The sequence below is a fragment of the Centroberyx gerrardi genome, chromosome 19 (assembly GCF_048128805.1).
Source record: "Centroberyx gerrardi isolate f3 chromosome 19, fCenGer3.hap1.cur.20231027, whole genome shotgun sequence".
NCBI lineage: Eukaryota > Metazoa > Chordata > Actinopteri > Beryciformes > Berycidae > Centroberyx > Centroberyx gerrardi.
In genome coordinates this window covers 10,464,004-10,484,927 of record NC_136015.1, presented here as the reverse complement: position 1 = coordinate 10,484,927, position 20,924 = coordinate 10,464,004, and the positions used below count along the sequence as shown (strand labels likewise).

At 47.0% G+C, this 20,924-nt stretch overlaps 1 protein-coding gene across 1 annotated transcript; it reads right to left on the bottom strand.

Annotated features, from left to right (window-relative positions):
• Positions 1-274: 274 nt before the first annotated feature.
• On the bottom strand, positions 275-15,866 carry rftn1a (raftlin, lipid raft linker 1a). Its single transcript, XM_071896580.2, has 9 exons — positions 15,719-15,866; positions 8,041-8,224; positions 6,029-6,137; positions 3,524-4,358; positions 3,209-3,412; positions 2,373-2,482; positions 1,998-2,101; positions 1,434-1,509; positions 275-1,119 (listed from the first exon to the last, which is right to left on the bottom strand). The coding sequence occupies exons 1-9, from the start codon at positions 15,864-15,866 to the stop codon at positions 676-678; spliced, it is 2,214 nt and encodes a 737-aa protein (XP_071752681.2). The 3' UTR covers positions 275-675.
• Between the last annotated feature and the right edge of the window lie 5,058 nt (positions 15,867-20,924).

Sequence of the window (20,924 nt, the reverse complement as noted above, 5' to 3'; positions counted from 1 at the left end):
GACCTCTGCCTCTATATAAAGACTTTCATATCACACCACTTACGCACAACACAGGTGGTCCAGGAAATAAGTAAAACAGCTGACTTCTAATTTACACATCATTTCCTGAAGAGGAAACCAGTTTAGTCGGTAACTTTTAGGCCCAATAAATGTACCATGTAACACATCAATGCAGTGTACTGCATACTTTGAGTTAGCATTTTTTTTTCTTTCATTTCTATTTAAATATTATACTTTACATATAAAAATACAGTGAGGCCAGTGAGATCAGTACTCCCTTTATAGCAGGCCCATGGCAAGAAAATAGTCGGTACAACAATGGGTGTGAAAATTATACTTAAGGCTTTGACTGGAACCTGCTTTAGGCTGAACTGTACAGCCTCATTTCGTATAAGGACACATCAAATAGCAACACTGACCCAAAGCAGAGAACTGCACAACACTGATGCCCATGTACGGGGGCTACGACCTCAGACTCCTTCACGCCCTAAGCAGGACTGATTGAAGCATTAGCAACAGTACTTGTTATAGATACAGCATATGATCGGCAAAGTCTGGATTGTCCACAGAGGAAATAAAAATCCAGCTCAACAAAACATTCCTTTAAAAGACAGTTCTCGATTGGCTAGCCAGGTTTCAGCTCCCCTCCCCTCCGCCCGCTCTGTGCCCAGTGTGTCAGCAGACACCGGAGAAGAGCGCCCTCTCGCTCAGCTGCTGTTTGATCCGCTCCTCCGTCTTCACCTCCTCCTTAGCCTCGCCATCCTCCCTCTGACACACATCTGTCCATCTCACCGTCTTCTCCTGCTTGGCCAGTGGGATCTTGTCAATCTCCGTCTCCTCTTCCTGGTTTTCGTCAGAAGACCCGCCCTCCGTCAGTAGCGAGAAGCCCTTCTGATGTTGCGCTTCCCCTCGCCTCTCCTGTCCGCCCCTCCGAGGGCTCGCTCCCTCGCTCTGTCCGCTGTCCCCGCTCTTCCTCTCCTCTTCCTCCTCCTCCTTTGTGCTTCTCCTCAGCGTCTCCATCTCTTTCTCCATCACGGGGGACGTGTTCTCTCTCTCCCTCTCTGGCGTTTCTCCAGCAGAGTTTTTCTTCGCCTTGTTGCGACCCCTGAGGTTCAGCATCTGAAATCGGATAGATGTGTTTGAGACAGTTTCTCGCTTTGTGCTCTGTCTTCCTCTTTCTTTCTATCTCTCCAGACAGCTGACAAAACACAACAAAGTCTCTCTCCTTGATGCCTCTTTTCCTGTACAGTTTGAGGCAGACTATTTGCCTATTATTAGAATTTTTCCTGAGTGGGTTTTTATTTGCTGTACATCCCATATTTAGTAACTCGACTTTTTAATGCCACCCTCTGTGACATAGAGTCACGTAGCCTAAAGGTGCAACACAGACGAGTGACAGATTTGTCGCGAGATGGAAAAAGGGGGGAACGAACCTTGAAGTCTTTTCTCTTGCGCTGCAGAACGGGTCTCTGAAGGAAAAGGATCTGCTTGGTCGACAAACTCCCATCGCTGCGGAACAAAAGAGCAGCACTTTTACTACCGCTACCTGTCATGTTATAATGTGAGGAGCTCGCGTGTCGCCACACTTATTGAAATCCTATTTCTATCCGCTGTGCCGCTGTCATGTGGATGTTTACGAGACAACAGCACTTGAACAACAGCGTGTTTGTTCCCGGCTCCGTCGGATTTCAAAAGTGGTTTCATGGTGAGACGAGCATATGATCATGATTTGTCAGATCTCGCACCATCTGTTCTGTGTATCCAAGCTACACTGATCCCAAAAGAACAAGATGGGCACTATCTAAGACAATAAAATAATGATTATTGAATAAAAAATAACCAAACATCACTAGGGAAACAGTCATTACTCCTTACTGGATTTAGGTGTTATTCACAGTGAATGAATCTTTATAAAAAGTGGACAGCTTGTGAGACTATTTTAGCAAAGATCTGAGTTCGGAGTTGTAGCAGTGGTGTGTTGTGGTTTAGTGCTGCACCTGTTGGTCTTGACGATGGGTGTGGGTAACACACACATCAGCCTCCACCCATAGGGAGCCAGAGACTGGAGCAACGGGATGTAGTCTGTCCTCACCACCACACCCTGGGCAGGAGAGAGAGACAGCAAATCACACACAGACACATGTAGGGCCGTGCATGCATGTGTGCAAGCAAACACTGATATATATACACAGGCAAGAGTGCACAAACGCACATAAGCATAGCCAACAAAACACACACACAGTCACTTTCCGTTCTTATGTAATGCTTGACTGAACGCGGCTTACGCTTTCATCTACAAAGGATTTTTTTTTTCAAAGCACATATCCGATTCCTCCAGAGAGACAAAAGGTATTAAAAACTCATAGACCCACATCGACGACAGTCCACTGCTCGACCACGATAGCGTCATAGGAGGCGTTTGTCGTCTCCTCCGCGGAGCTCTGGAAGATGAACACACTGTCCACGGATGACACCCCATTGTCTGGAGCAGGAGAGAGAGAGAGAGTCAGATAGACAGAGGAGGATATATGTGACTTGGACAGGAGTTAAAAGCTCATCTCCGCTCTCCAATCTCTCACTATTGATCCCCTATCCCCTTGGCTTAGTGCTGCTTATTCCATGGGTGACTGAACAGGGACTTAGGCTGTAAGCCACGGACTTAAGGCACATATCCCCATGCATATCATCTGTTTCTACACAGTGGACCAGAGATCTACAGCCTGAGCAGATTTTTCCTCTAGCACACCTCAGCCAATTAAAGTCTTGATGGTTAGTTTGAATGATGTGTTTATGTATTCAGCCAGATTTGGTGACTAACTATACGATTTGACAAATAAGCGAGCAAAAATGGCATGATGATGGTTTTCACTGAAATCTGTTTTGACCTGAAATTGTTTCAGTGTTATATTTTATCATTCTATCATGCTTGCATAATACTAGACGCGAGGAAGGGGCCGAACAGGTGCCTGGATAAAGTTCAGCTTGAAGCTGATTGCCTTTGCCGCAGATGATGAAAACACCTCTTCGCCTCAATTTATGCCACCTAGAGTGAAGCTGCACCCATCTCAGTCCATTAACCTCCTTCCATTGACTTTGCATTTGCACCGCCTCAGTGTTTTTTTTCCACATCTGAATGTATGGTAAAAGCACCTCCAAAACGATTTCAACATCATCAGCCATAGTTCATTGCTATGACAACGGACCATACCATTATCATCTCCGAGGTGGAAGAAACCATCGATGAGGTGCGCGCCGCTGGTGAAATGCTGAGTCATGTGGTCGAGCCAGTGGGCGTCGACCTCTGTAGTTAGCCCCGCCTCCTTTTGTACACGTAGTGGAACCCTGAGCGAGTAGAACCTCAGAGAATTGTTCATCTCCTCTGTGTGGTTGTACAGGGCGAAGAGCTGCATCCCTACACACACACACACACACACAGAAAAACAAAATTAGATACCTAGAGAGAGCTTTGCATCATGATGAATCGTGGAACGACCCCATGATCCACAGGGAACTGGCAACTTACTAGCCTGCGCCGGTGGTGAGGTCGCATTCTTCTTCTTCTCCTTGTCTGAACTCTTGACCCGGATGTGGTTGTTGTTGTGGGTCGTCGCTCTGCTTTGCCTGTCCGGACCGCTGGCGTTAGACTCCGCTCCATGGCTGTGATCGAGTTCTGGCGAGCCGGCCCAGCTGTCTGAGCTTGAGCCTGGTCTTTCCCTCTGGTTCTGAAGATTTGCGTCCTGGCTAAAATGTCTCTCTGTGGATTCTTTGAGTTCTGGTGTAGTCTCGGTGGCTTCTGCTAGACTACAGTCCTGCTGTCTGACTATAATTTCAGTCTCTGGGGGACTGGGACACAGCTGGTCCCCTTGAACTTCTGCTGGGCTTTGATTCTGATGCCGCTGGACGGAGTCTGCACCAAGTTTGCTGTGATCTTGAGGTTTGTCTGTTGATTCTGCCGGTTCCTCGAGGCTGATCTCTAAAGTTTGGATCGGAGCATGATTCGCCATTTGTTGATTCGGCTCTTCGGAGTTGAGCTCTAAATTCTGGATGGGTTTTAGAGGGCTGAAGTCCAGTTCTCTGGGCTCCAAAGGCTTGTGGTCGCATGTGTTCGGTTCTAGACGGTCACGATCTAAGTCTTGAGGTTCAAAGAGGTGACGGTCGGGTTCTGCGTCATTACGGTGCGGTTCTGCAGGATCTGTTGGGCTGGCGTTGGCGCTGAAGGGGTGCCGGTGTATGGGGGAAGGGCTGGAGTGCAGGGAGGACAGCTCCTCTGGGTCCCAGTGCCCCAGGTAGCACGGCCCGCCGCCGGGCTGCTGGAGGAAGCCCACAAACATCACTCCCTGCTCCGCCACATCCTGGATCTGTAGGGGTAACACACACACACAAACACAATATTATCCCGTATATACACACCCACAAACTCAATAAGAATCAAACTTTGAATGACACACATAAATATAAAAGACAGCATCCATGTCGTTGCAAACAAATTTGCACAGTCTCTCCGAGATAGACAAACAAAGCCTCATTTACACACAAACAAAGGCTGATGTACGCAGAGTGGATATTCTGTGAAATAACAGCCCACCTAATCATCCGCGAAGATCAAATATTCAAATGACAAAAGGACCTCATTATCTCAACGCGTTCGTGTGTGTACGTGTGTGTGTGTGTGTGTGTGTGTGTGTGTCCCTCCCTCCCTCCCGTGGAGCTCTGGTGGTTAATTGTCAGTTGATATTTGGGCTGACAGTTCTAGACAGGCTCGACAGAGAGAAATCAGATTGCAAACTACCATTGAGTAATAATGAGACACATCTTCGCCTATTACCCACTACTTTTGACACTCCACTAATCCACACACACACATGCATCACATATATAAACAGTCCAAATCATCCAACACACACACACACACACACACATACACAAACATGTGCGCACGAATAAACACAGTCACACAGTTTTATCTGATGTGTCTGGAAATAGATGGAGAGCGGGTGGGCTAGAAAGTATTGGAAAAATAGAAATAGAATGACGAAACTGAACACACACACACACACACACACACACACACACTAGCCTGTCACTCTGTCTGCCCGGTACGGCTCCTGGGTTCTTATCTCGGACTCCCTGGCAGCTAGTGATCTGATTGGTTATTCATGTCACGCTGCCGGAGCCGATCACATTATACTCAGCGCTGTGCATTTCCATCCAATCAGGTTTCCCTTTGTGCTCTCTGGGTGTTCAGATGCAAATCTATTCAATAGAGCACATTTTCATTTCCCATTGTAGGACTGTTGGCGAATTCATGAGGAGAAAGACTAAAAGTGAGTTTTACAGCTGATAAATGCCAGTGATGACGCTTATGGATGGCAGGCTATCTTAGGGTTAAGTCTCACTGGTCTCCCACGGCCTCCTTTCCATTCCTCGTCTAGCTCTTCCCTTTGTTTCTCGGTCACAGGAGCCGTAGCAATATCGCAGGAGACCTAGCTAGTGGGAATGCAACAAGTTTAGCTGGTTTCTTTTAAAGGGGCGCTATTATCCGAATTCAAATTTTCCTCTATTTATACACACATATGATCAAAGATGTTCAATGTAGATATTGCTAAAATGTGATTTTGTTTGAGTGGTTGAATTTAAAGTTATTGCATTTTCAAAAATCCATCCTTTTTTACAGCCCATTTCAGACTAACTCCAGTCAACACATCACAACTGGACTTGATCTCCATTGCCTCCCCTCACTAAAAAATTGCTAAGATCCTTCCAGTCAGGTAAGTTTTCAAATTTTTAAAAGGAAAGCCTCCAATCAGCAAGTTTGACTCATTTGATTTAGAGGAGCTGGTATTGTCGGCCAATCAGGATCCAGTATTGTGACTGTTCTACCTGTGAGAACACACCTTTAAAACTACATTTACACCATGAAGCGCATTTTTCTTATCCTGAGCCATGCTATGAAACAAAATCATGAACACTGAATAATATGGGACCAAATCCACTTTGTTGGCATGATTCTAGTCCCCCTTTGACTCACCCTCTTCACATAGTTCTGGATCACTTCCGGGTCGGGGGCCTGGTGACCCGCCACACACACATCTGTCTCCAGGCGACGCCCCGCCCACCTCAGCTGGCTCTTCTCCGAACTATGGAGCGAGACGTGAAAGGAGAGCATGAATGAAAAAGAATGAGAATTAAAGCAAATATTCAACACTAATCTAACGCATAATGCATATATCATTCCCATGATATTCAGTTCTCTCCATATTTAGCATCGTGAGCAACTCGCTCTTCAAGCTAGAAACCAGACGACAAAGGCTCTAATGCGTGATGTCATCAAGAAGAATAAAACTAGATGAGGAAAACTTGTGCTCACACCTTTATAAAATTACCCTGCACAGTGTCCTTAAGGTCAGTTTCCCATTCATTATCAATGGAGCAGCTCCAGATGCATCACCCAGTAACATTACAGTTTAGAGCCTTGGTTCTCTAGATTTGAGTTGCTCATGTTCACAAACACTGACTGACTTGAAATGATCATAGCCGAAACATAATGTGGATTCTGGTTTAGGGTGAATTTTCCCTTTATGGGGAGTAAGCATTCATCACAATCACAATAGACTTATTAGATAGAGAAAGGGATTGAATTTCCTCTGTTCCCACTGTAAGACTTGATCATGAAAGGAGTATTCAGATATGCCTCTTCATATTTGGATTGGGGTCAGTGAGAAGGCCACAGTAATATCTTGTGCTCTGAGACTCTCAGCTAGATTTGAAACGAGGGATCTGTCAGGGTTTTTTTTCGTTTTTTTTTTCATTTTTAGGGTTTTTGATGAAAGGGGATGGCGGTGATAGGGAGATAAAAGGAGGAGTAGAGGGGACAGAGGGGGGATGAGGAGGACAAAAGAGAAGGGGGACGGCCATCACTGAAAAAGGTAGATGAAAGGATGGAGAGATGGTTTCTCTCTTTCAGCGTGTCGTTCCCCTCTGGCGAGCGCTGATGATGCAATCAGCCGTCTCCACGGTGACAGGTGCCAGGAAGCAGCAGGGCCACTTGGCAGGAGGGGCATCAAAGGAGCAGCCCGGCACCTGTCTGTGCACTAGTGTATGTGTGTGCATGTGTGTGTATGTGTGTGTATGTGTGCGCGTGTGTGTGTGCGACTGTACAGTATGCCATTTCTTGAATTCACATTAAAAAGGGGAAGGATGCCCAAAGTTGTAGACTATGCAAAAATAATTCTTGTAATTGCAAAGAGGAGGAGACAACAAACATTTCGGCATCCAGACCATCATCAGTTTCTAGGAACTTGGGGACACTCCCACCTTTATGCATATTCTCGCATATGCATACTCTATATGAATGTTTTTCTGGTGTGTGTGTATGTGTGCACGCATGCATGAGACTGAGACAGTGCACATGTTCAACTTTATGTATGAGCAGGTGTCCACATGTATGTGCATGGCTTCCACATCGAGCAGATCCTTCAGCAATTTCAAGGGTGAGATGCTGAGAATGAAGCTCAGCTTGCACACTGCAGCAGAGGTGAGAATGGAAGGCTATGAAAAAAATATTCTGGTGAAAATGAGTTTTTGTTGTGACTTCACATATGAGCTGAAAGCTTGCCCGTGAATAACTGGGTGACAACACAGATAGAATATCTGTACGGTATATTGTCATGTATAGTCAGAAGTGAAAGAATTGGGACAGGGAGCTAAAGTTAGCCTTCTTTGCTGCTGACTCATCTACAATTAATTTTACATCAAAAGATAACCGCAGAATGTTAGCTTGTGATAATGGCTCTTAATTGGCTTCCATATCAAAGCAATGGCATTGACAAAAACGACTAACCTCAGATTGATGTCCCAGCGCTTTCAGCGTTGACAGCAAATCTCTCAAAACCAATGCTATTTGTCAAATCACAAGTTTTGACCAATCCATTACATCAACCAACTCCAGACAAGACTATTTTCCTCTGTAGAGGCGGTGCTGAAGACATGAGTGAGCCGTGTGTATATGTATATCATCTTCGATGTGCGGTGTGTGTGTACCTGGGCGTCTCTCGGACCAGGACGGCCCGGTGGAGCTGGCGCTGGATGCGGGCGTGGCGCGGGCCGCACGGGTGGACAAAGGGGTGGACGGCAACCAGGACAAAACCCTGGGCGTACAGCTCCCTGACCTGCACCGGCAACTCTCTGACCGAGGACAGACACAGCACCGACGACACCGGCACCTCTGGAGGGGAGGGAGGGAGGGAGGGAGGGAGGGAGGGGAAAAGGAGGAAGAAGGGAGGAAGAGAGAGTATAGGGGAGACAGAGAAGGGGGAAATGGGGAACGGGGGAGACAGGAAGGTGACAGATTGCGTAAGAGACGGAGAAGTGTAGATGATATTTGGGTGTGAACGCATAACAATAACTTGCGGGAAGGCAGAAAGAGAGGGGGAAAAGAAAGCGAGAAGGAGAGACAAAGGGTGTGAAAGGAACGGAGAGGGAGAGCATGTTTCATTATGATAATGCCCACTGAACAACAACACATGGCATCTTCACGCTAAATCTGAAACTAATTACACCAGAACTATTAGCCTCTGTCCTCACTGTCACCAGCACAGGCTGGCTTTTAAGACGCAGACACACACACACACACAGAGGTAAGACATATACACACTTTAAATCTACACACACACACACACACACACACACACAGGTATGCACATAGTTGAATAGATGGAGTTTATCACTGACAAACACACGTGTGAGCACATTCACACACACACACACATCCAAAGACAATGCTGTCACATTGCCTGTATATGGGCATGTGGTATTAGCAGCAATTGCTAACATGGCACCAGCTCCCTTATTACCAAACACAATAGAAAGAAAACCCAGTCACTTCAGTGGAAGCGGTTAGCGGAGCTTATCGTACGGGAGCAAACTGTCACGGCAAATCCACAGGGGAACGTGCCGTGTTTGTGAGAGCCGCCCTCTTGGGCTGCGTGCATTGTAGCACGGCTCTGCCTTCATGGGCTTTTAAGGGAGCGTGTGCATGTATGATTGTGTGTTTTTGCATTGTTGTGTGAAGTCAGGTGTGTTAAGAGAGGAGGATGGAATGAGCTGAGAGAGTGAGAGGGAGGGGGGGAATGAAAGAGGGAGGGGGGAGGTAGAGTGTGGGGGAGAGAAAGAGAGAGAGAGAGAGAGAGAGTGTTAGCAGAGAGTGTTTGAGAGGAAAAGAGAGAGCAAAGAGAGAGAGAGAGAGAGAGAGAGAGAGAGAGAGAGAGATGAGGCTGTCTGTTCGTGCCTGAATGCTTGTCATCCTTTCCCATTCAATCTCATTTGCATGGGTCTGGAGAAGAGAAAATAACCTGAATAAATTAACTAGACTCACACACACACACACACACACACACACACACACACACACACACAGAAAAAGAGATGTGCTAGCCATCTCATTTTCAATTTGTTCCCCATCATCTGGCGTGTTCACACATGCACACACACACACACACACACACACACACACAAATGTCTGAGCGCACGCACATACACATACGAGAAACTGGCCGGTAGACAAGGAGACGAGCACGCAAACACACACCAAACACTCTCCAGACTCCAGACACCTCAGTTAAACAATGGAAGAAAAACTCCCTGAGAAAATCCGACCATCACACCATCTTGGCAGAACCGCTCCGAACCGCGGGAGCCTTTCATCCACCAAACACTTAAACTGGTGTCTATGGGGACTTATCAAAAGCAGCCCGGCGATAATAATAACAGCTGGAGACGGGGGTGGGGGTGGGGTGGTGGCGGTGGTGATAACAATGATCCTGTCACAGTAAACAGTCATTAGCCGTCATTAGCTCAGCACGGCTAGCGCTCATCCACCGACAAGACACAGGCAAGGCATTACAGCTAATTCGGGCAAGGCACACAGAAGTTATTAGGGTGTTATGCAGCGCTGCAGGCTGGGAAGCCACTGCATTTATACTGTCTGCCACTGTGGGATTTAAAGGCAGCTCGCAATTCCGCTCCAGCATGGGAACATGGGAATGGCTCAGGGCAGAAAAGCCGGGTGGAATTTTACAATGCCAGCTACTGAGGGCAGGGATGTGCGGTTGAGTGTGTGTGTGTGTGTGTGTGTGTGTGTGAAATGTGCATGAGAGTGGGAACACGTGTGTGTTGTGTAATGTGTGTATCTGTATGTGCAAGTGGTGTGTGTGCATCTGTGTGTGCAAGTGTTATGTCTGTGGATGTGTGTGAGAGAGAATGGGAAAGTGTGTTTGTGTATGTGCGTGTGTGTGTGTGAGTGTGTGTATCTGCATATAAAAGAGAGTGTGTGAAATGTGCAAGAGTGGGAGCACATGTGTGCATTGTGTTATGTGTGTATCTGTGTGAGAGAGTGGGAATGTGTAGTTGTGTGTGTGTGTGTGTGTGTGTGTACATGGGTGTAAGAGACTTTGTCAGATGTGTGAGAGAGTGGAAACGTGTGTGTGTGTGTGTGTTTGTGTGTGTGTGCATGTGTATACGTGCGTTAAAGATAGAGTGTGAGATGTATGATAGAGTGGTTGCGTGTGTGTGTGTGTAAGAAAGAGTGTGTAAAATGTTTGTGTGAGTGTGTGTGTGTGTGTGTGTGTGTTTTTGCATATAAGAGAGTGTTTGAGAGTTTAAGAGACAGTGTATGAGATGTGTGAGAGGGAGTGGGAATATGTGTGTGTATTTGTGTGTGCATTTATGCGTGTGTATTTATGTGTGTGTGCATTTGTGCACGTATATAAGAGAGTGGGAACCATGTGCGTGCGTGTAAGAGAGAGTGGGAGCATGTGTGTGTGTAACAGAGATAAAGACAGTGGGGAGAGAGAGAGACAATGTACACATCCACGTGTGTGTGTGTGTGTGTGTGTTGTTTAACGGACTGAGAGGCAGCGGTGAGCGGCTGCTCCGCTGCTGATCCCCGCTCTGTTATTTCCGTCTCCAGCAGCAGCTTTGGCCTCATGACAGCCGCTGTGTGTTGTGAGCGACGCCTCACTTTTTGACCCTGGTTCTCACAAGCTGCAGCCGGAGTGTGAGAGTCATCCCCTTCCTGTAGCCGCTTGAAAGGGCTTATTAATTCCTTGTACAAATCCCTGAAATAGCGCGCGCGTGTGACTGTAATACATATGCAACCGGGCATGTGTATGTGTCTCAGGACCGTCTCTCTGCGTCTCTGTGTGTGTGTGTGTGAGCGTGTGCATGAGAGAGAAAGAGTTTGCGCTAAGCCTGCTAGGTGATGCATGGGGATTACTACTCACAGCCACCCTCAAGGCTTATCCCTCTGCTTGCTGGAGGTTCACGTTTATTTAAATAGCCTTCTAATGACTTGCAGAGGTTTTAGGCGAGGATATGTGCCAAAATAGTGACTATAAAATAATCAACTTCCCGGAGCCCGGAGCTCCCCGCTGTTCGGGGAATGCAGCCGGCGGCGATGACAGTCGTTGGTCAGCATCTGAGCTTTGTCGAACGAGGTCTGATCTCCCCACTCGCACTACAGGAAATGTCTGAGAGAGAGCGCCGGGTTCACAACAAACTGCCTGAAACGGACGAGGAGGAGAAGGTTTTTTAGCCTCCCGAAGATTTGCTGTGGCGAGGGCGCAGCAAGAAAGCACATACCATGTACTTGTGAGGCTGTGAATTCAAGTCTGACTCACTTCTGTCACACAGCGTCTCTCCACCGTCTTTCCAGTCCTTCTCCCGTTGTATACCGCCCAATAAGGCTGAAATCTCATAAATAATGATCCAGAAAAATTGCTATAGCAAAGAAAAAGGTTGGTCGCACCGTGTCGGTTTATCATTCTCAACAGTCTCCCACTGAAACTGTTGATGCGTTTACTTGGAAAAGAGTGTGAGGCAGCGCAGATCTCACAAACTGATGGATTTGTGCTTCGCCCGCTCTCTGAGCCAAATACATCACACACAGATTCCGATGGCAAAGATACATCATATGAGGCTGGAGGCATACATCATGTTTTGTCAGCAGAAGATATATGTATCATGGCATTTCTGTGCAGCTCTCTCACACACACACACAAATAAACTGCATAAACGCACGCAGGCACACAAACATACTCCCAGTCACAATGAATTCTAAACACACACACACACACACACACACACAGGTATACAGCACTACAGAGATCCGCACACTCCCGAGAGAAAGACACCCACACACACGCACGCACACACACACAGCCAAGCATTAGACACATGTTGTAAGTTTTAATGAGCCGAGTGGGTCTCCGTCTCCGCGGGACGGCAGAAAGTCATCAGCAGAGTTCAGCTCCTCGCTGTCGGCTCCAGAGACCCGCTTTAGTCACACCTAGCTCACTTCCTCACACCCCTTCCACATCTTCAAATTCCTGACTCCCGCTCCCTCGTTCTCACACCTCCGACGCTCTCTCTCTCTCTCTCCCTCTCTCTTCGTTGCCACTTCTCTTCTCGACACGCTCTTTCCCTCCCCTCTTCAGACCCGACTAACGCTCCCAGTATCTTTGCGTTTTATGCTCCTGTTCACATTCTCTCACCCACTGTTTCTCGTTACATCTCCCCTCATCTCCTCCACTTTTTGCTCTCTCCTCTCCTTTTCTTTTTTTTTTTTTTTTAAATCTGTACTCTCTCTATCCATGTTCCCCGTTCTCTCTGTTCCTCTGCTCATTATCTGAGCGCAGATTTGACACAAAGGGGGTTAAAATGTCACACCTGGCTGTTACATATTAGAGTGTATATTCATGCTGACATGTCAAGGTATCCAATCAGTGTTGCAAGGGGGGGGGGGGGGGGGGGGTTAATGAAGATCATGGCACTTTCATGAAAAAGGGGGATGTGCTAAGGTAAAGCAGACTGGGTCATTAGAGAGTAATAATGCTCAACTTAAGACAGATCTTGATTTTAGGCCATATGACGAGATGGAAATAGCCTCGAAACAAAATGAACGTCTGAAAGATTGAACACATTTCCCCTCGTCCTCCCTGCGTTCACAGCAGGGTCGCCGTGACCCAGAGTGAGCGAGCCAGGCTTGGTCACAAGGAAATAGTTTTCAGCTCAAGCAAAGTTAAGGGCTAGAGCAGAGCGTATAAGACAAAGGCTGACTATATTTTCAGGCAGTGTGCGTCTGGTGAGTTTCATCTCTCGCAGGTCAAAGGTCAAGCTGGGAACCACGCCGGCGTTCCTCTTCATCCCCAACGCTGAGCTCATCTTCCCATGAGCATGACTTAGTTTAATAAACAGCCATCTAGCAGCAGATATCTGCGAGGGGCACCGGCAGAGATGTTTATTTTTCATTACTGCGTTGGAGTCGTCAAGTCACGCAGGCAGGGAAATAATATTATTAATGGAAGCCAAATTGAATTAAAGCATGGATTTGACTGTGGGTTTCCTCAATGTCATGGGCTGACATACAGATTCCTCTATCTGCCTCCTACGTACACACACACACACACACACACACACACACACACACACACACACACACAGAAACACACACATACACAGACACACAAACACAAATAAATCCCTTTGCTGGGAATGAGGTCTCTCAATCTCCACAAACAATCAGATAATCCTTCAGGAATCCTTCACTTCTCTTGGTCTCTCTATCACAAACGGAGAGAGAGAGGGAGAGAGAGAGAGAGAGAGACAGAAAGAGGCAGGCACACACACATATACATACACACATACACACAAACAAACAATTCATAGTAGCTGTGTTTATCCTAAAATAGAGTATACCCATCTTAAGGAGCTCAGGTGGCGTCAGTGAGTTTACCATATAAATGACCTGCCTGTCTGTCGAAAGATAACACTAACTCTATAAAGTGTTTTGTGTGTGCGTGAATGAGCATTCATGGCTGCTTGTATGAGCTACACTTTCCCGTGTGTGTGTGGAGTGTGTGTCCCTGTATCTATGTGTGTGTGCATGCAGTCCATGTGCATTAGGCAATCTATCTGCTATTGCTTTTAGCAGTGAGAGAGGAAGAGCAAACCTCATGTCCATTGTCTGCTTTGGTCACTTCTACCATTTCAGGTTGCCAGATCTCTCTCTATTCCAGCCAACGCTGTAGTCTAACCCCTGCCAAACATAACAGGGCTGGCTGAAACTGAAGCCGACTGGCAACCGGACCACTGCCATTTGGCTGTGGCGTTGTGCCTGCTGTCTGTTACAGTGTTGCATTGGAAACTCATCTGAAAGGACTTCAGCGAGCCACTTGCACCTGCTTCAGCCTGTGGGGCGATGGAGTGCACAGAGCGGCCATGTAGAAACACTGAGCCGTGCGATAAAGAGGAGACCTCAAGATCTGCTTTATCTGCTTCTATCTGACTCTCCTGCTCGTCTCTGTTTTTACTCCCTCCCTCGCTCCGTCCCTCCCTCCTATCGCTTCACAATCCACACCAACACAATGGCAGAATTAGTATTTTTAGAAACCAGATGCCTCTAGAGGATTCTCATCAAACATTCTCAAGACGCTGTGAGCACACATGCACGTGCGCACACACACACACGCACACATATACACACCCACACAGTCAGACGCATATTCATATTCACAAACACATACACACAATTACACACAGAAAAAACACACACATGCACATACACTCATGCACACACACTCTCTCTCTCACACACACAGTTCCCAAAACACTGTGAAAAAAAAATCAGCTTTAGTATATTGTCATTGTGTGAGGGAGAGGCAGGGGGAAGTTGGAGGGCATGGCTACAGCATACAATATAGCTGGATCTGAGAATTAGAAAACTCTTTGAACTCCCTGCAACAGGGGCTGCACACTGACACAACTCCAGTTTATAAGCCACTTTCCCCCTCCAGATACTTACAGGGAATAAAAAAAACACAGTTCCTCAGAGTTGCTGACCTAAACACTTCATTTAACTGGTTAAACTTGGAATAGCAACTGTGACTGTATTTTACCAGTGGCACACACACACACACACACAAGCACGACGCACTACGTAAAGAGAATTTCCAATGGATTCTAACCAAATCTGGAGACACTTTTCTTCCCACCTCCAGACAGGAACTGGGACAAGTTTGAATCAGACAGTCTGAATAGGGGCTTGATTGATCAAGCCTGCCTGCAGCATCTGATGGTTTCAGTTGCTCTTTTCAGTTGGTTCCACTCTACCAAGCAGGCTAAAATCAATCCATCCCAGAGATGAATGGAATAGGATAATAGGATTTAACATAGGATTTGAAAATGGAAACACCGCCAAATCGTTATCGGGGGAAAACCTTGCAACTCCAATTTTAAGTTTTAACTTAAAATTGCAGGATTACATGGGTTGAGAAGGTTCTACAACCCTTGGGCTTATGAAAACCTTTCAAAACGTCATTGAACAAACGATAACAAGAAAAATACATGATCATCAAGCTAAAACCAAGGCTATTTTTTTTAGTTCCTGAACAGCTGACATTTTGGAGGTACAAGATGTTCACCCGACAACAGCCGTATGTATGTTTACATTGACGCAGCTGACACTCTCATCCTGGGCAACTTTGAATAGCAATAACAAAGCTCAAATTCCTGGATCATCAAGATGGATCATTTCAGAGCAAGTAGTGGAGGAGGCTATGGGAGAGCGGGAGATATGTACAATATGAAGCACCCAGAGGTGTGTTCATGTAGCGCATGTCTTATATAGAGATGACTGACACTGTGCGGGCGCTGTTGTCCGTACCTTCCTTCCCCAGCAGGAAATCCAGGAAGTGGTAGGTGTAGGCCACGCCCACCTTGGTCTCCACCTGAGGCCGCCGGAGGGTGGAGTAGATCTTCCCCGGGCTTCGCCTCTCCTCTGCCCTCCGCAACTTCGGGAGCCTACACCCCATATCCCTCTGAAGGAGAGAGAGAGAGAGAGAGAGAGGAGAATGGTTAGGCAAAACATAGATGAAAGAGATGTGAGAGGAAAAGACAGTGGAGAGAAAGCAATTGAAAGACTGGAAGCGAGAGAGACAATAAAAGAGAAGGGCACCAACAAAGATTGGAGTGAGAGACGTGGGGTTGATAGAGTTTCTAAATATACAGAACACATTAGCACTTCCAATAGAGTGTGTGATAGTCACACACAAGCCTAAACCCCATCGCTGATGTGTGAGCCAGAGCTATGGGGAATAATGTGTGCGTGTGTCACTTTCTTGCTCTCGCTCTCCCTCTCTCTCTCTCTTTCTGTCTCTGTCACACACACACACTCGCACGCACACACTCTAATAATACAGAAATATGAAAGTGTCAGCCATTACCTGCTCGGTGGGCTGCGATACGGGCATCTCCTAATCAGATCGGGCTGATTGGGAGCGACATGTTTGATCAGAACGAATTAAAGCAGAAATGAGACTGATTTCCTGCCCTGTCAAGCAGAATGACATAAGACTAGACAGGGAGGAGGAGAGGAGAAGAGAGGAGAGGAGGGGAGAGGAGAGGAGAAGAGAGGAGAGGAGAGGAAGAGAGAGGAGAAGAGAGGAGAGGAGAGGAAGAGAGAGGAGGAGAGGAGAGGAGAGGAGAGGAAGAGAGAGGAGAGGAGAGGAGAGGAGAGGAAGAGAGAGGAGAGGAGAGGAGAGGAGAGGAGAGGAAGAGAGAGGAGAAGAGAGGAGAGGAGAGGAAGAGAGAGGAGGAGAGGAGAGGAGAGGAGAGGAGAGGAGAGGAGAGGAGAGGAGAGGAGAGGAGAGGGAACAGGGTATCTGCAGGTTTCAGAAAGCCAAATTGTTTGGCATGCTGTACCTATTGTAGCCAGGTGGCACAAAGAAACCTGTCATCGGTGAAAACATTTAGTGAAGACATTTAAATACTTTTTTAGACCTTAAATTTAGATGATTTATTTTAAGACTTTTTCAGACTGTTGCAGAAGAGGTGAGGAGAGGAGAGAACTGTACAGAGGGAACTGTATAGTCATGAAGCGATACAAAACTGGGAGAAGGCTTGAAACTCCTCCTCTCCTCCAATTCCTCCTCTCTTCAACCAGCAATGACTGAAAGTAGAGGAATGGCGAACGGATGGGAGGTCAGAGAGGAAAGGAGAACAGGAGGAAAGGACGGGAGGAGAAAGAGCAGCTCTCGTCTGGCTGGGCGTGGCCGAAGATCGTCAGGCTAATCCGATGTGACAGCGTCGCTACCCTCAAACCATCACCACAGTTACGCTTAATATCCCCGTCAGCCACGGCTTGTAAGAGCCACACGGTGAGGTGCGCGTCTGCGTGTGTTTGAGTGTGTGTGAGTGTGTGTTTGAGTGTGTGTGTGCATATGTCTGCCCCAACGGCAGGTCTATATCTGTATCTCTGTATCTGTTTAGGGAGCATGGAGAATGACACAGTTACTCCCATTGGGCCGAGTGCACGGACATTAACTCGGCTAACGATCCTAACAGACTACATTCAGCCTGATTTGTGTGTGTGTGTGTGAGTGTGTGTGTGTGCGCGTGTGGTAACTTACGGCCTTGATTGCACGGTACATGCTTTTGGAAAGGTTAGAAACTTGCAAAAGACAGCATCTTCAATACATTTTCATACCTCATCTGTCTCAAGACAGTACACTCTGTCATTTTAGATTTTGCAAAGAACAAGCAATTAAGAGTCATTACTCCTTCAATAGTACGTGCTCTTCCGTAATGAGGACAAACGAGGAGAAAGAGAGAGAGAGAGAGAGAGAGAGAGAGAGAGAGAGAGAGAGGGCATCATCCAACACACCGCACAATGTTACAGTATAGCTAGGGGAATCTGTTCCTTGAGCAAACCGAGCCTTTCCGATCCTCTCCCCTCTCCTCCCGTTCACCTCGCTTCAACTTCCTCCCGCCATCTCTCCTCCCCTCTTGACCCGTCTATCCCCCTCTCCATCTGCTCTTCAGCGTGTCTCTCATCACACACTCTCTCCCCTCGTCTGACCCGCGCCTCAATCACCCCTCTCCTGCCCCGGCCTCTCTGACATCCATCATCCACACACACTCGCTTTTTCATGGATCCCTCTTCCTTCACTTCTCGTTGCTCACTCTCTCTCTTGCTGTATTCCTCTGAATACAGTAAGAATCCCTGCCCGTCTCTCTCTCTTTATCTTTGTCTTTTCTTCTTTTTCCTCTCACTATCCCTTCCCTCTTTCTGTCTCTCGACCTCCCTCCCTAAATCCCTTTCCCCAACCCTACTCTCTCACTTTTTGCCTCCCTGCATCCTTCGCACCCTTCATCCCTGCCCTCTCCCTCCTCCGTCCATCCCTCCATCCCTCCCTCCCTCCCTCCTTACGTTCACTCCTTCTGTCTGGTGGCTCAATGAGCTTTCGCAGCAGAAGTGCTCCCCTGCTGAGCCTGTTATTCCCATAAACTATTACCACGTCTCCAGCCAGCCAGCCAGCCAGCCAGCCAGCCAAGTGGCTCCTGGGTTATGACTGGGTTGGAGCATACAGATTCACTCCCAGTCATTCTCCCTCCAGGCCTGGGCTTTAATACGCTCTGTCTGCCACTGGGACGAAGGCAGGCTAATATGGGACATTTAGAAGGCTTCTGCTCTAGCTGCTTAGGGGGAAAAGGGCTTTTGGGAAGGGGGAAGGTGGAGGGAGGAGGAGGTCAAGGTCACCATGATGGTGATGACGAGGATGACGATAATGGCAACGGTGATAACAACTTTCTGATCACACACGGAAACACAGAAATGTTCATTTAGACTCCCCCCCCCCCCCCCCCATCATTCCATCCTTGAGTCTCACCTTGGATCCACACCTAATTTGTCTCGCCCTTCATCTCATCTCTGGTATTTTTGTGTGAGATCTTGCCGTCTCCCAATGCAAATGATCTCAATTCTCAAATGATGTGAAAATCACATTCACCGTCTCCATCCTTCTTTATGCATAATGCATTACGCTGTGCTGAAAAATCATATCGTAACAATTTTGAACAATTCGCTTACTATTTTGCTGGTGGCAGTTGGTATTATTACTCTCAAATAAAACTTGATTTGTGCTAGTCTTGGTCTTGGCTAGCCTACAGCCCTACACCACCACCGTTTGATCCACCGTCTTATCATGCTTTTTATCAGACGCTTGTTCTGTTCAGATTCAAAACAGAGAGGCCTCTCATTTACAGATGAACTTTGTCTATGAGGTTTAGGAATAGAGCTAACTTCATAATTGGACAGAAAGTACAAGAAAAAACACAAGGTTGTAGTAATAGAGAAACTCCAGTGAGTTCAAGACTCCAGGCCTTTTTAGCTGTATGTGAGGCCTTTTTGTTTAAATATAAAACCCTTATGTAGACTTCAAAGAGAATCTCTCACTCGCTCTCACACGAACACACACGCGCGCAGAAAAGGCCTTGACAGCACAAAACATCCATTAAACAGGGAGAGAGAGACAGATAAAAGGAGTGGAAAAGAGAGGGAGCGGAGAGAAGAGGGAGACCGACAGGGAGTAGGAGGGCTTCTCATTAGAGAATCTCTTGTAACGGAGAGTTTTGAAATGACAGCAGATTTACGCGCGAGGATAATCCGTCTGCGCTCCGCCACCGCTCGGCTCCCTCTCCGCGCTCTTCAGGGGGGACGCCTGCTTACGGAGGAGCGCTATTCATCCGCCGCTGAGGGAGAGCTGGAGATGGGGCATCGGGTTGGGAATATTCACACTAAATATAGATGGAAACAGAGGGGAGGGACGCAACCGGAATGAAGCGGGAAAAGGGAGACGCTGCATAAGGAGACTCCCCAGTAACGCCAATGCTAAATTAAAAGTTTTCTGTCTCCTCCTACTGAAGCTGTCACACTTTTACTGTATTGCGGCAATAAACAAAACATATTTATCTTGTCCTCCGTCACATATTTTGTCATATATTGTTTTTGAAAAACAAATGCTTAACCATTAAAATCCACCTGTCTTACATCGCTAAAATGCTAACTGGCTAACAGCTAGCAAAAGCTGGTCGTATAATGTGACATAAATATATATAGACTGAATTACATATTTCCTCCACACTATTTTAGAGAATTTTGTGTATTTATAGTTCAGGAAGGCTTTTAAAACAGGACACACAAAAAAACTCACAGACTGTTACGGGGAGCTATAATGCTAGCTTGTTAGCTATCGTTTACCGTTTTCGTCTTTTTAGCATCACAACTATGCAACGTAATTCCTGGCCTGTTAGCATTTTGTGACTCTGATTCAAGTCACTTTTTATGGTTGTGCAGCTGTCTGACAAACAGAAAGTTATGACAATGAAAACACTTTGTTGTCTTATATGTTTCACTTAATCTCAACATAAGTGGCGACAGAAAGTGGGCTTCTTCGGTGAGAACCCCTTCCCTTCCACTCGTTTCTGGGTTGACGCTCCACTCCCTTTCTATCTGTGGAGGGGGGGGGGGGGGGGGGGGTGACGACGAGGGAAGAGAAGAAAAGCGAGAGAAGGATGAGGCGGGAGAGAGAGAGAGAGAGAGAGAGAGAGAGAGAGAGAGAGAGAGAGGAGAGAGAGAGAGAGAGAGAGCGCACGCTGGGAGCATGTCAAGTTGCTTGAGGGGAGGTGTGATCCCCCAAGCAACAAAGTAGTCACCTCAAACTGTGTTCTAATGAGGCTGCGTGGAGAGGATGAAAACAAATGATGACATTGATGTATTGGTCTGTCGCACAGCTCCTTGCGTAGCCTACTTTGCTCTAAAAAGAACAGTTAAATTATGAGCAAAGGAGGACTCTATTTGGACAGGGGCGTCAATTTGCTAAACCCTGAGCTACGGCGAGGTTCCCGCATCCAATATCATTTGTCATCAAAACTTCCAAACCCTCTAAATTTGCAAAGACTGGTGACATATTAGGCCTACTATTTGGTCAGTGTGATAAATTACTGGACGTCGCTCAGCAAAAACGCGCGGAGGGAATATTGGTCCTGAACGCTTCCCTGATGTGTGCTCTTTTACATACCGTATAAGGCTT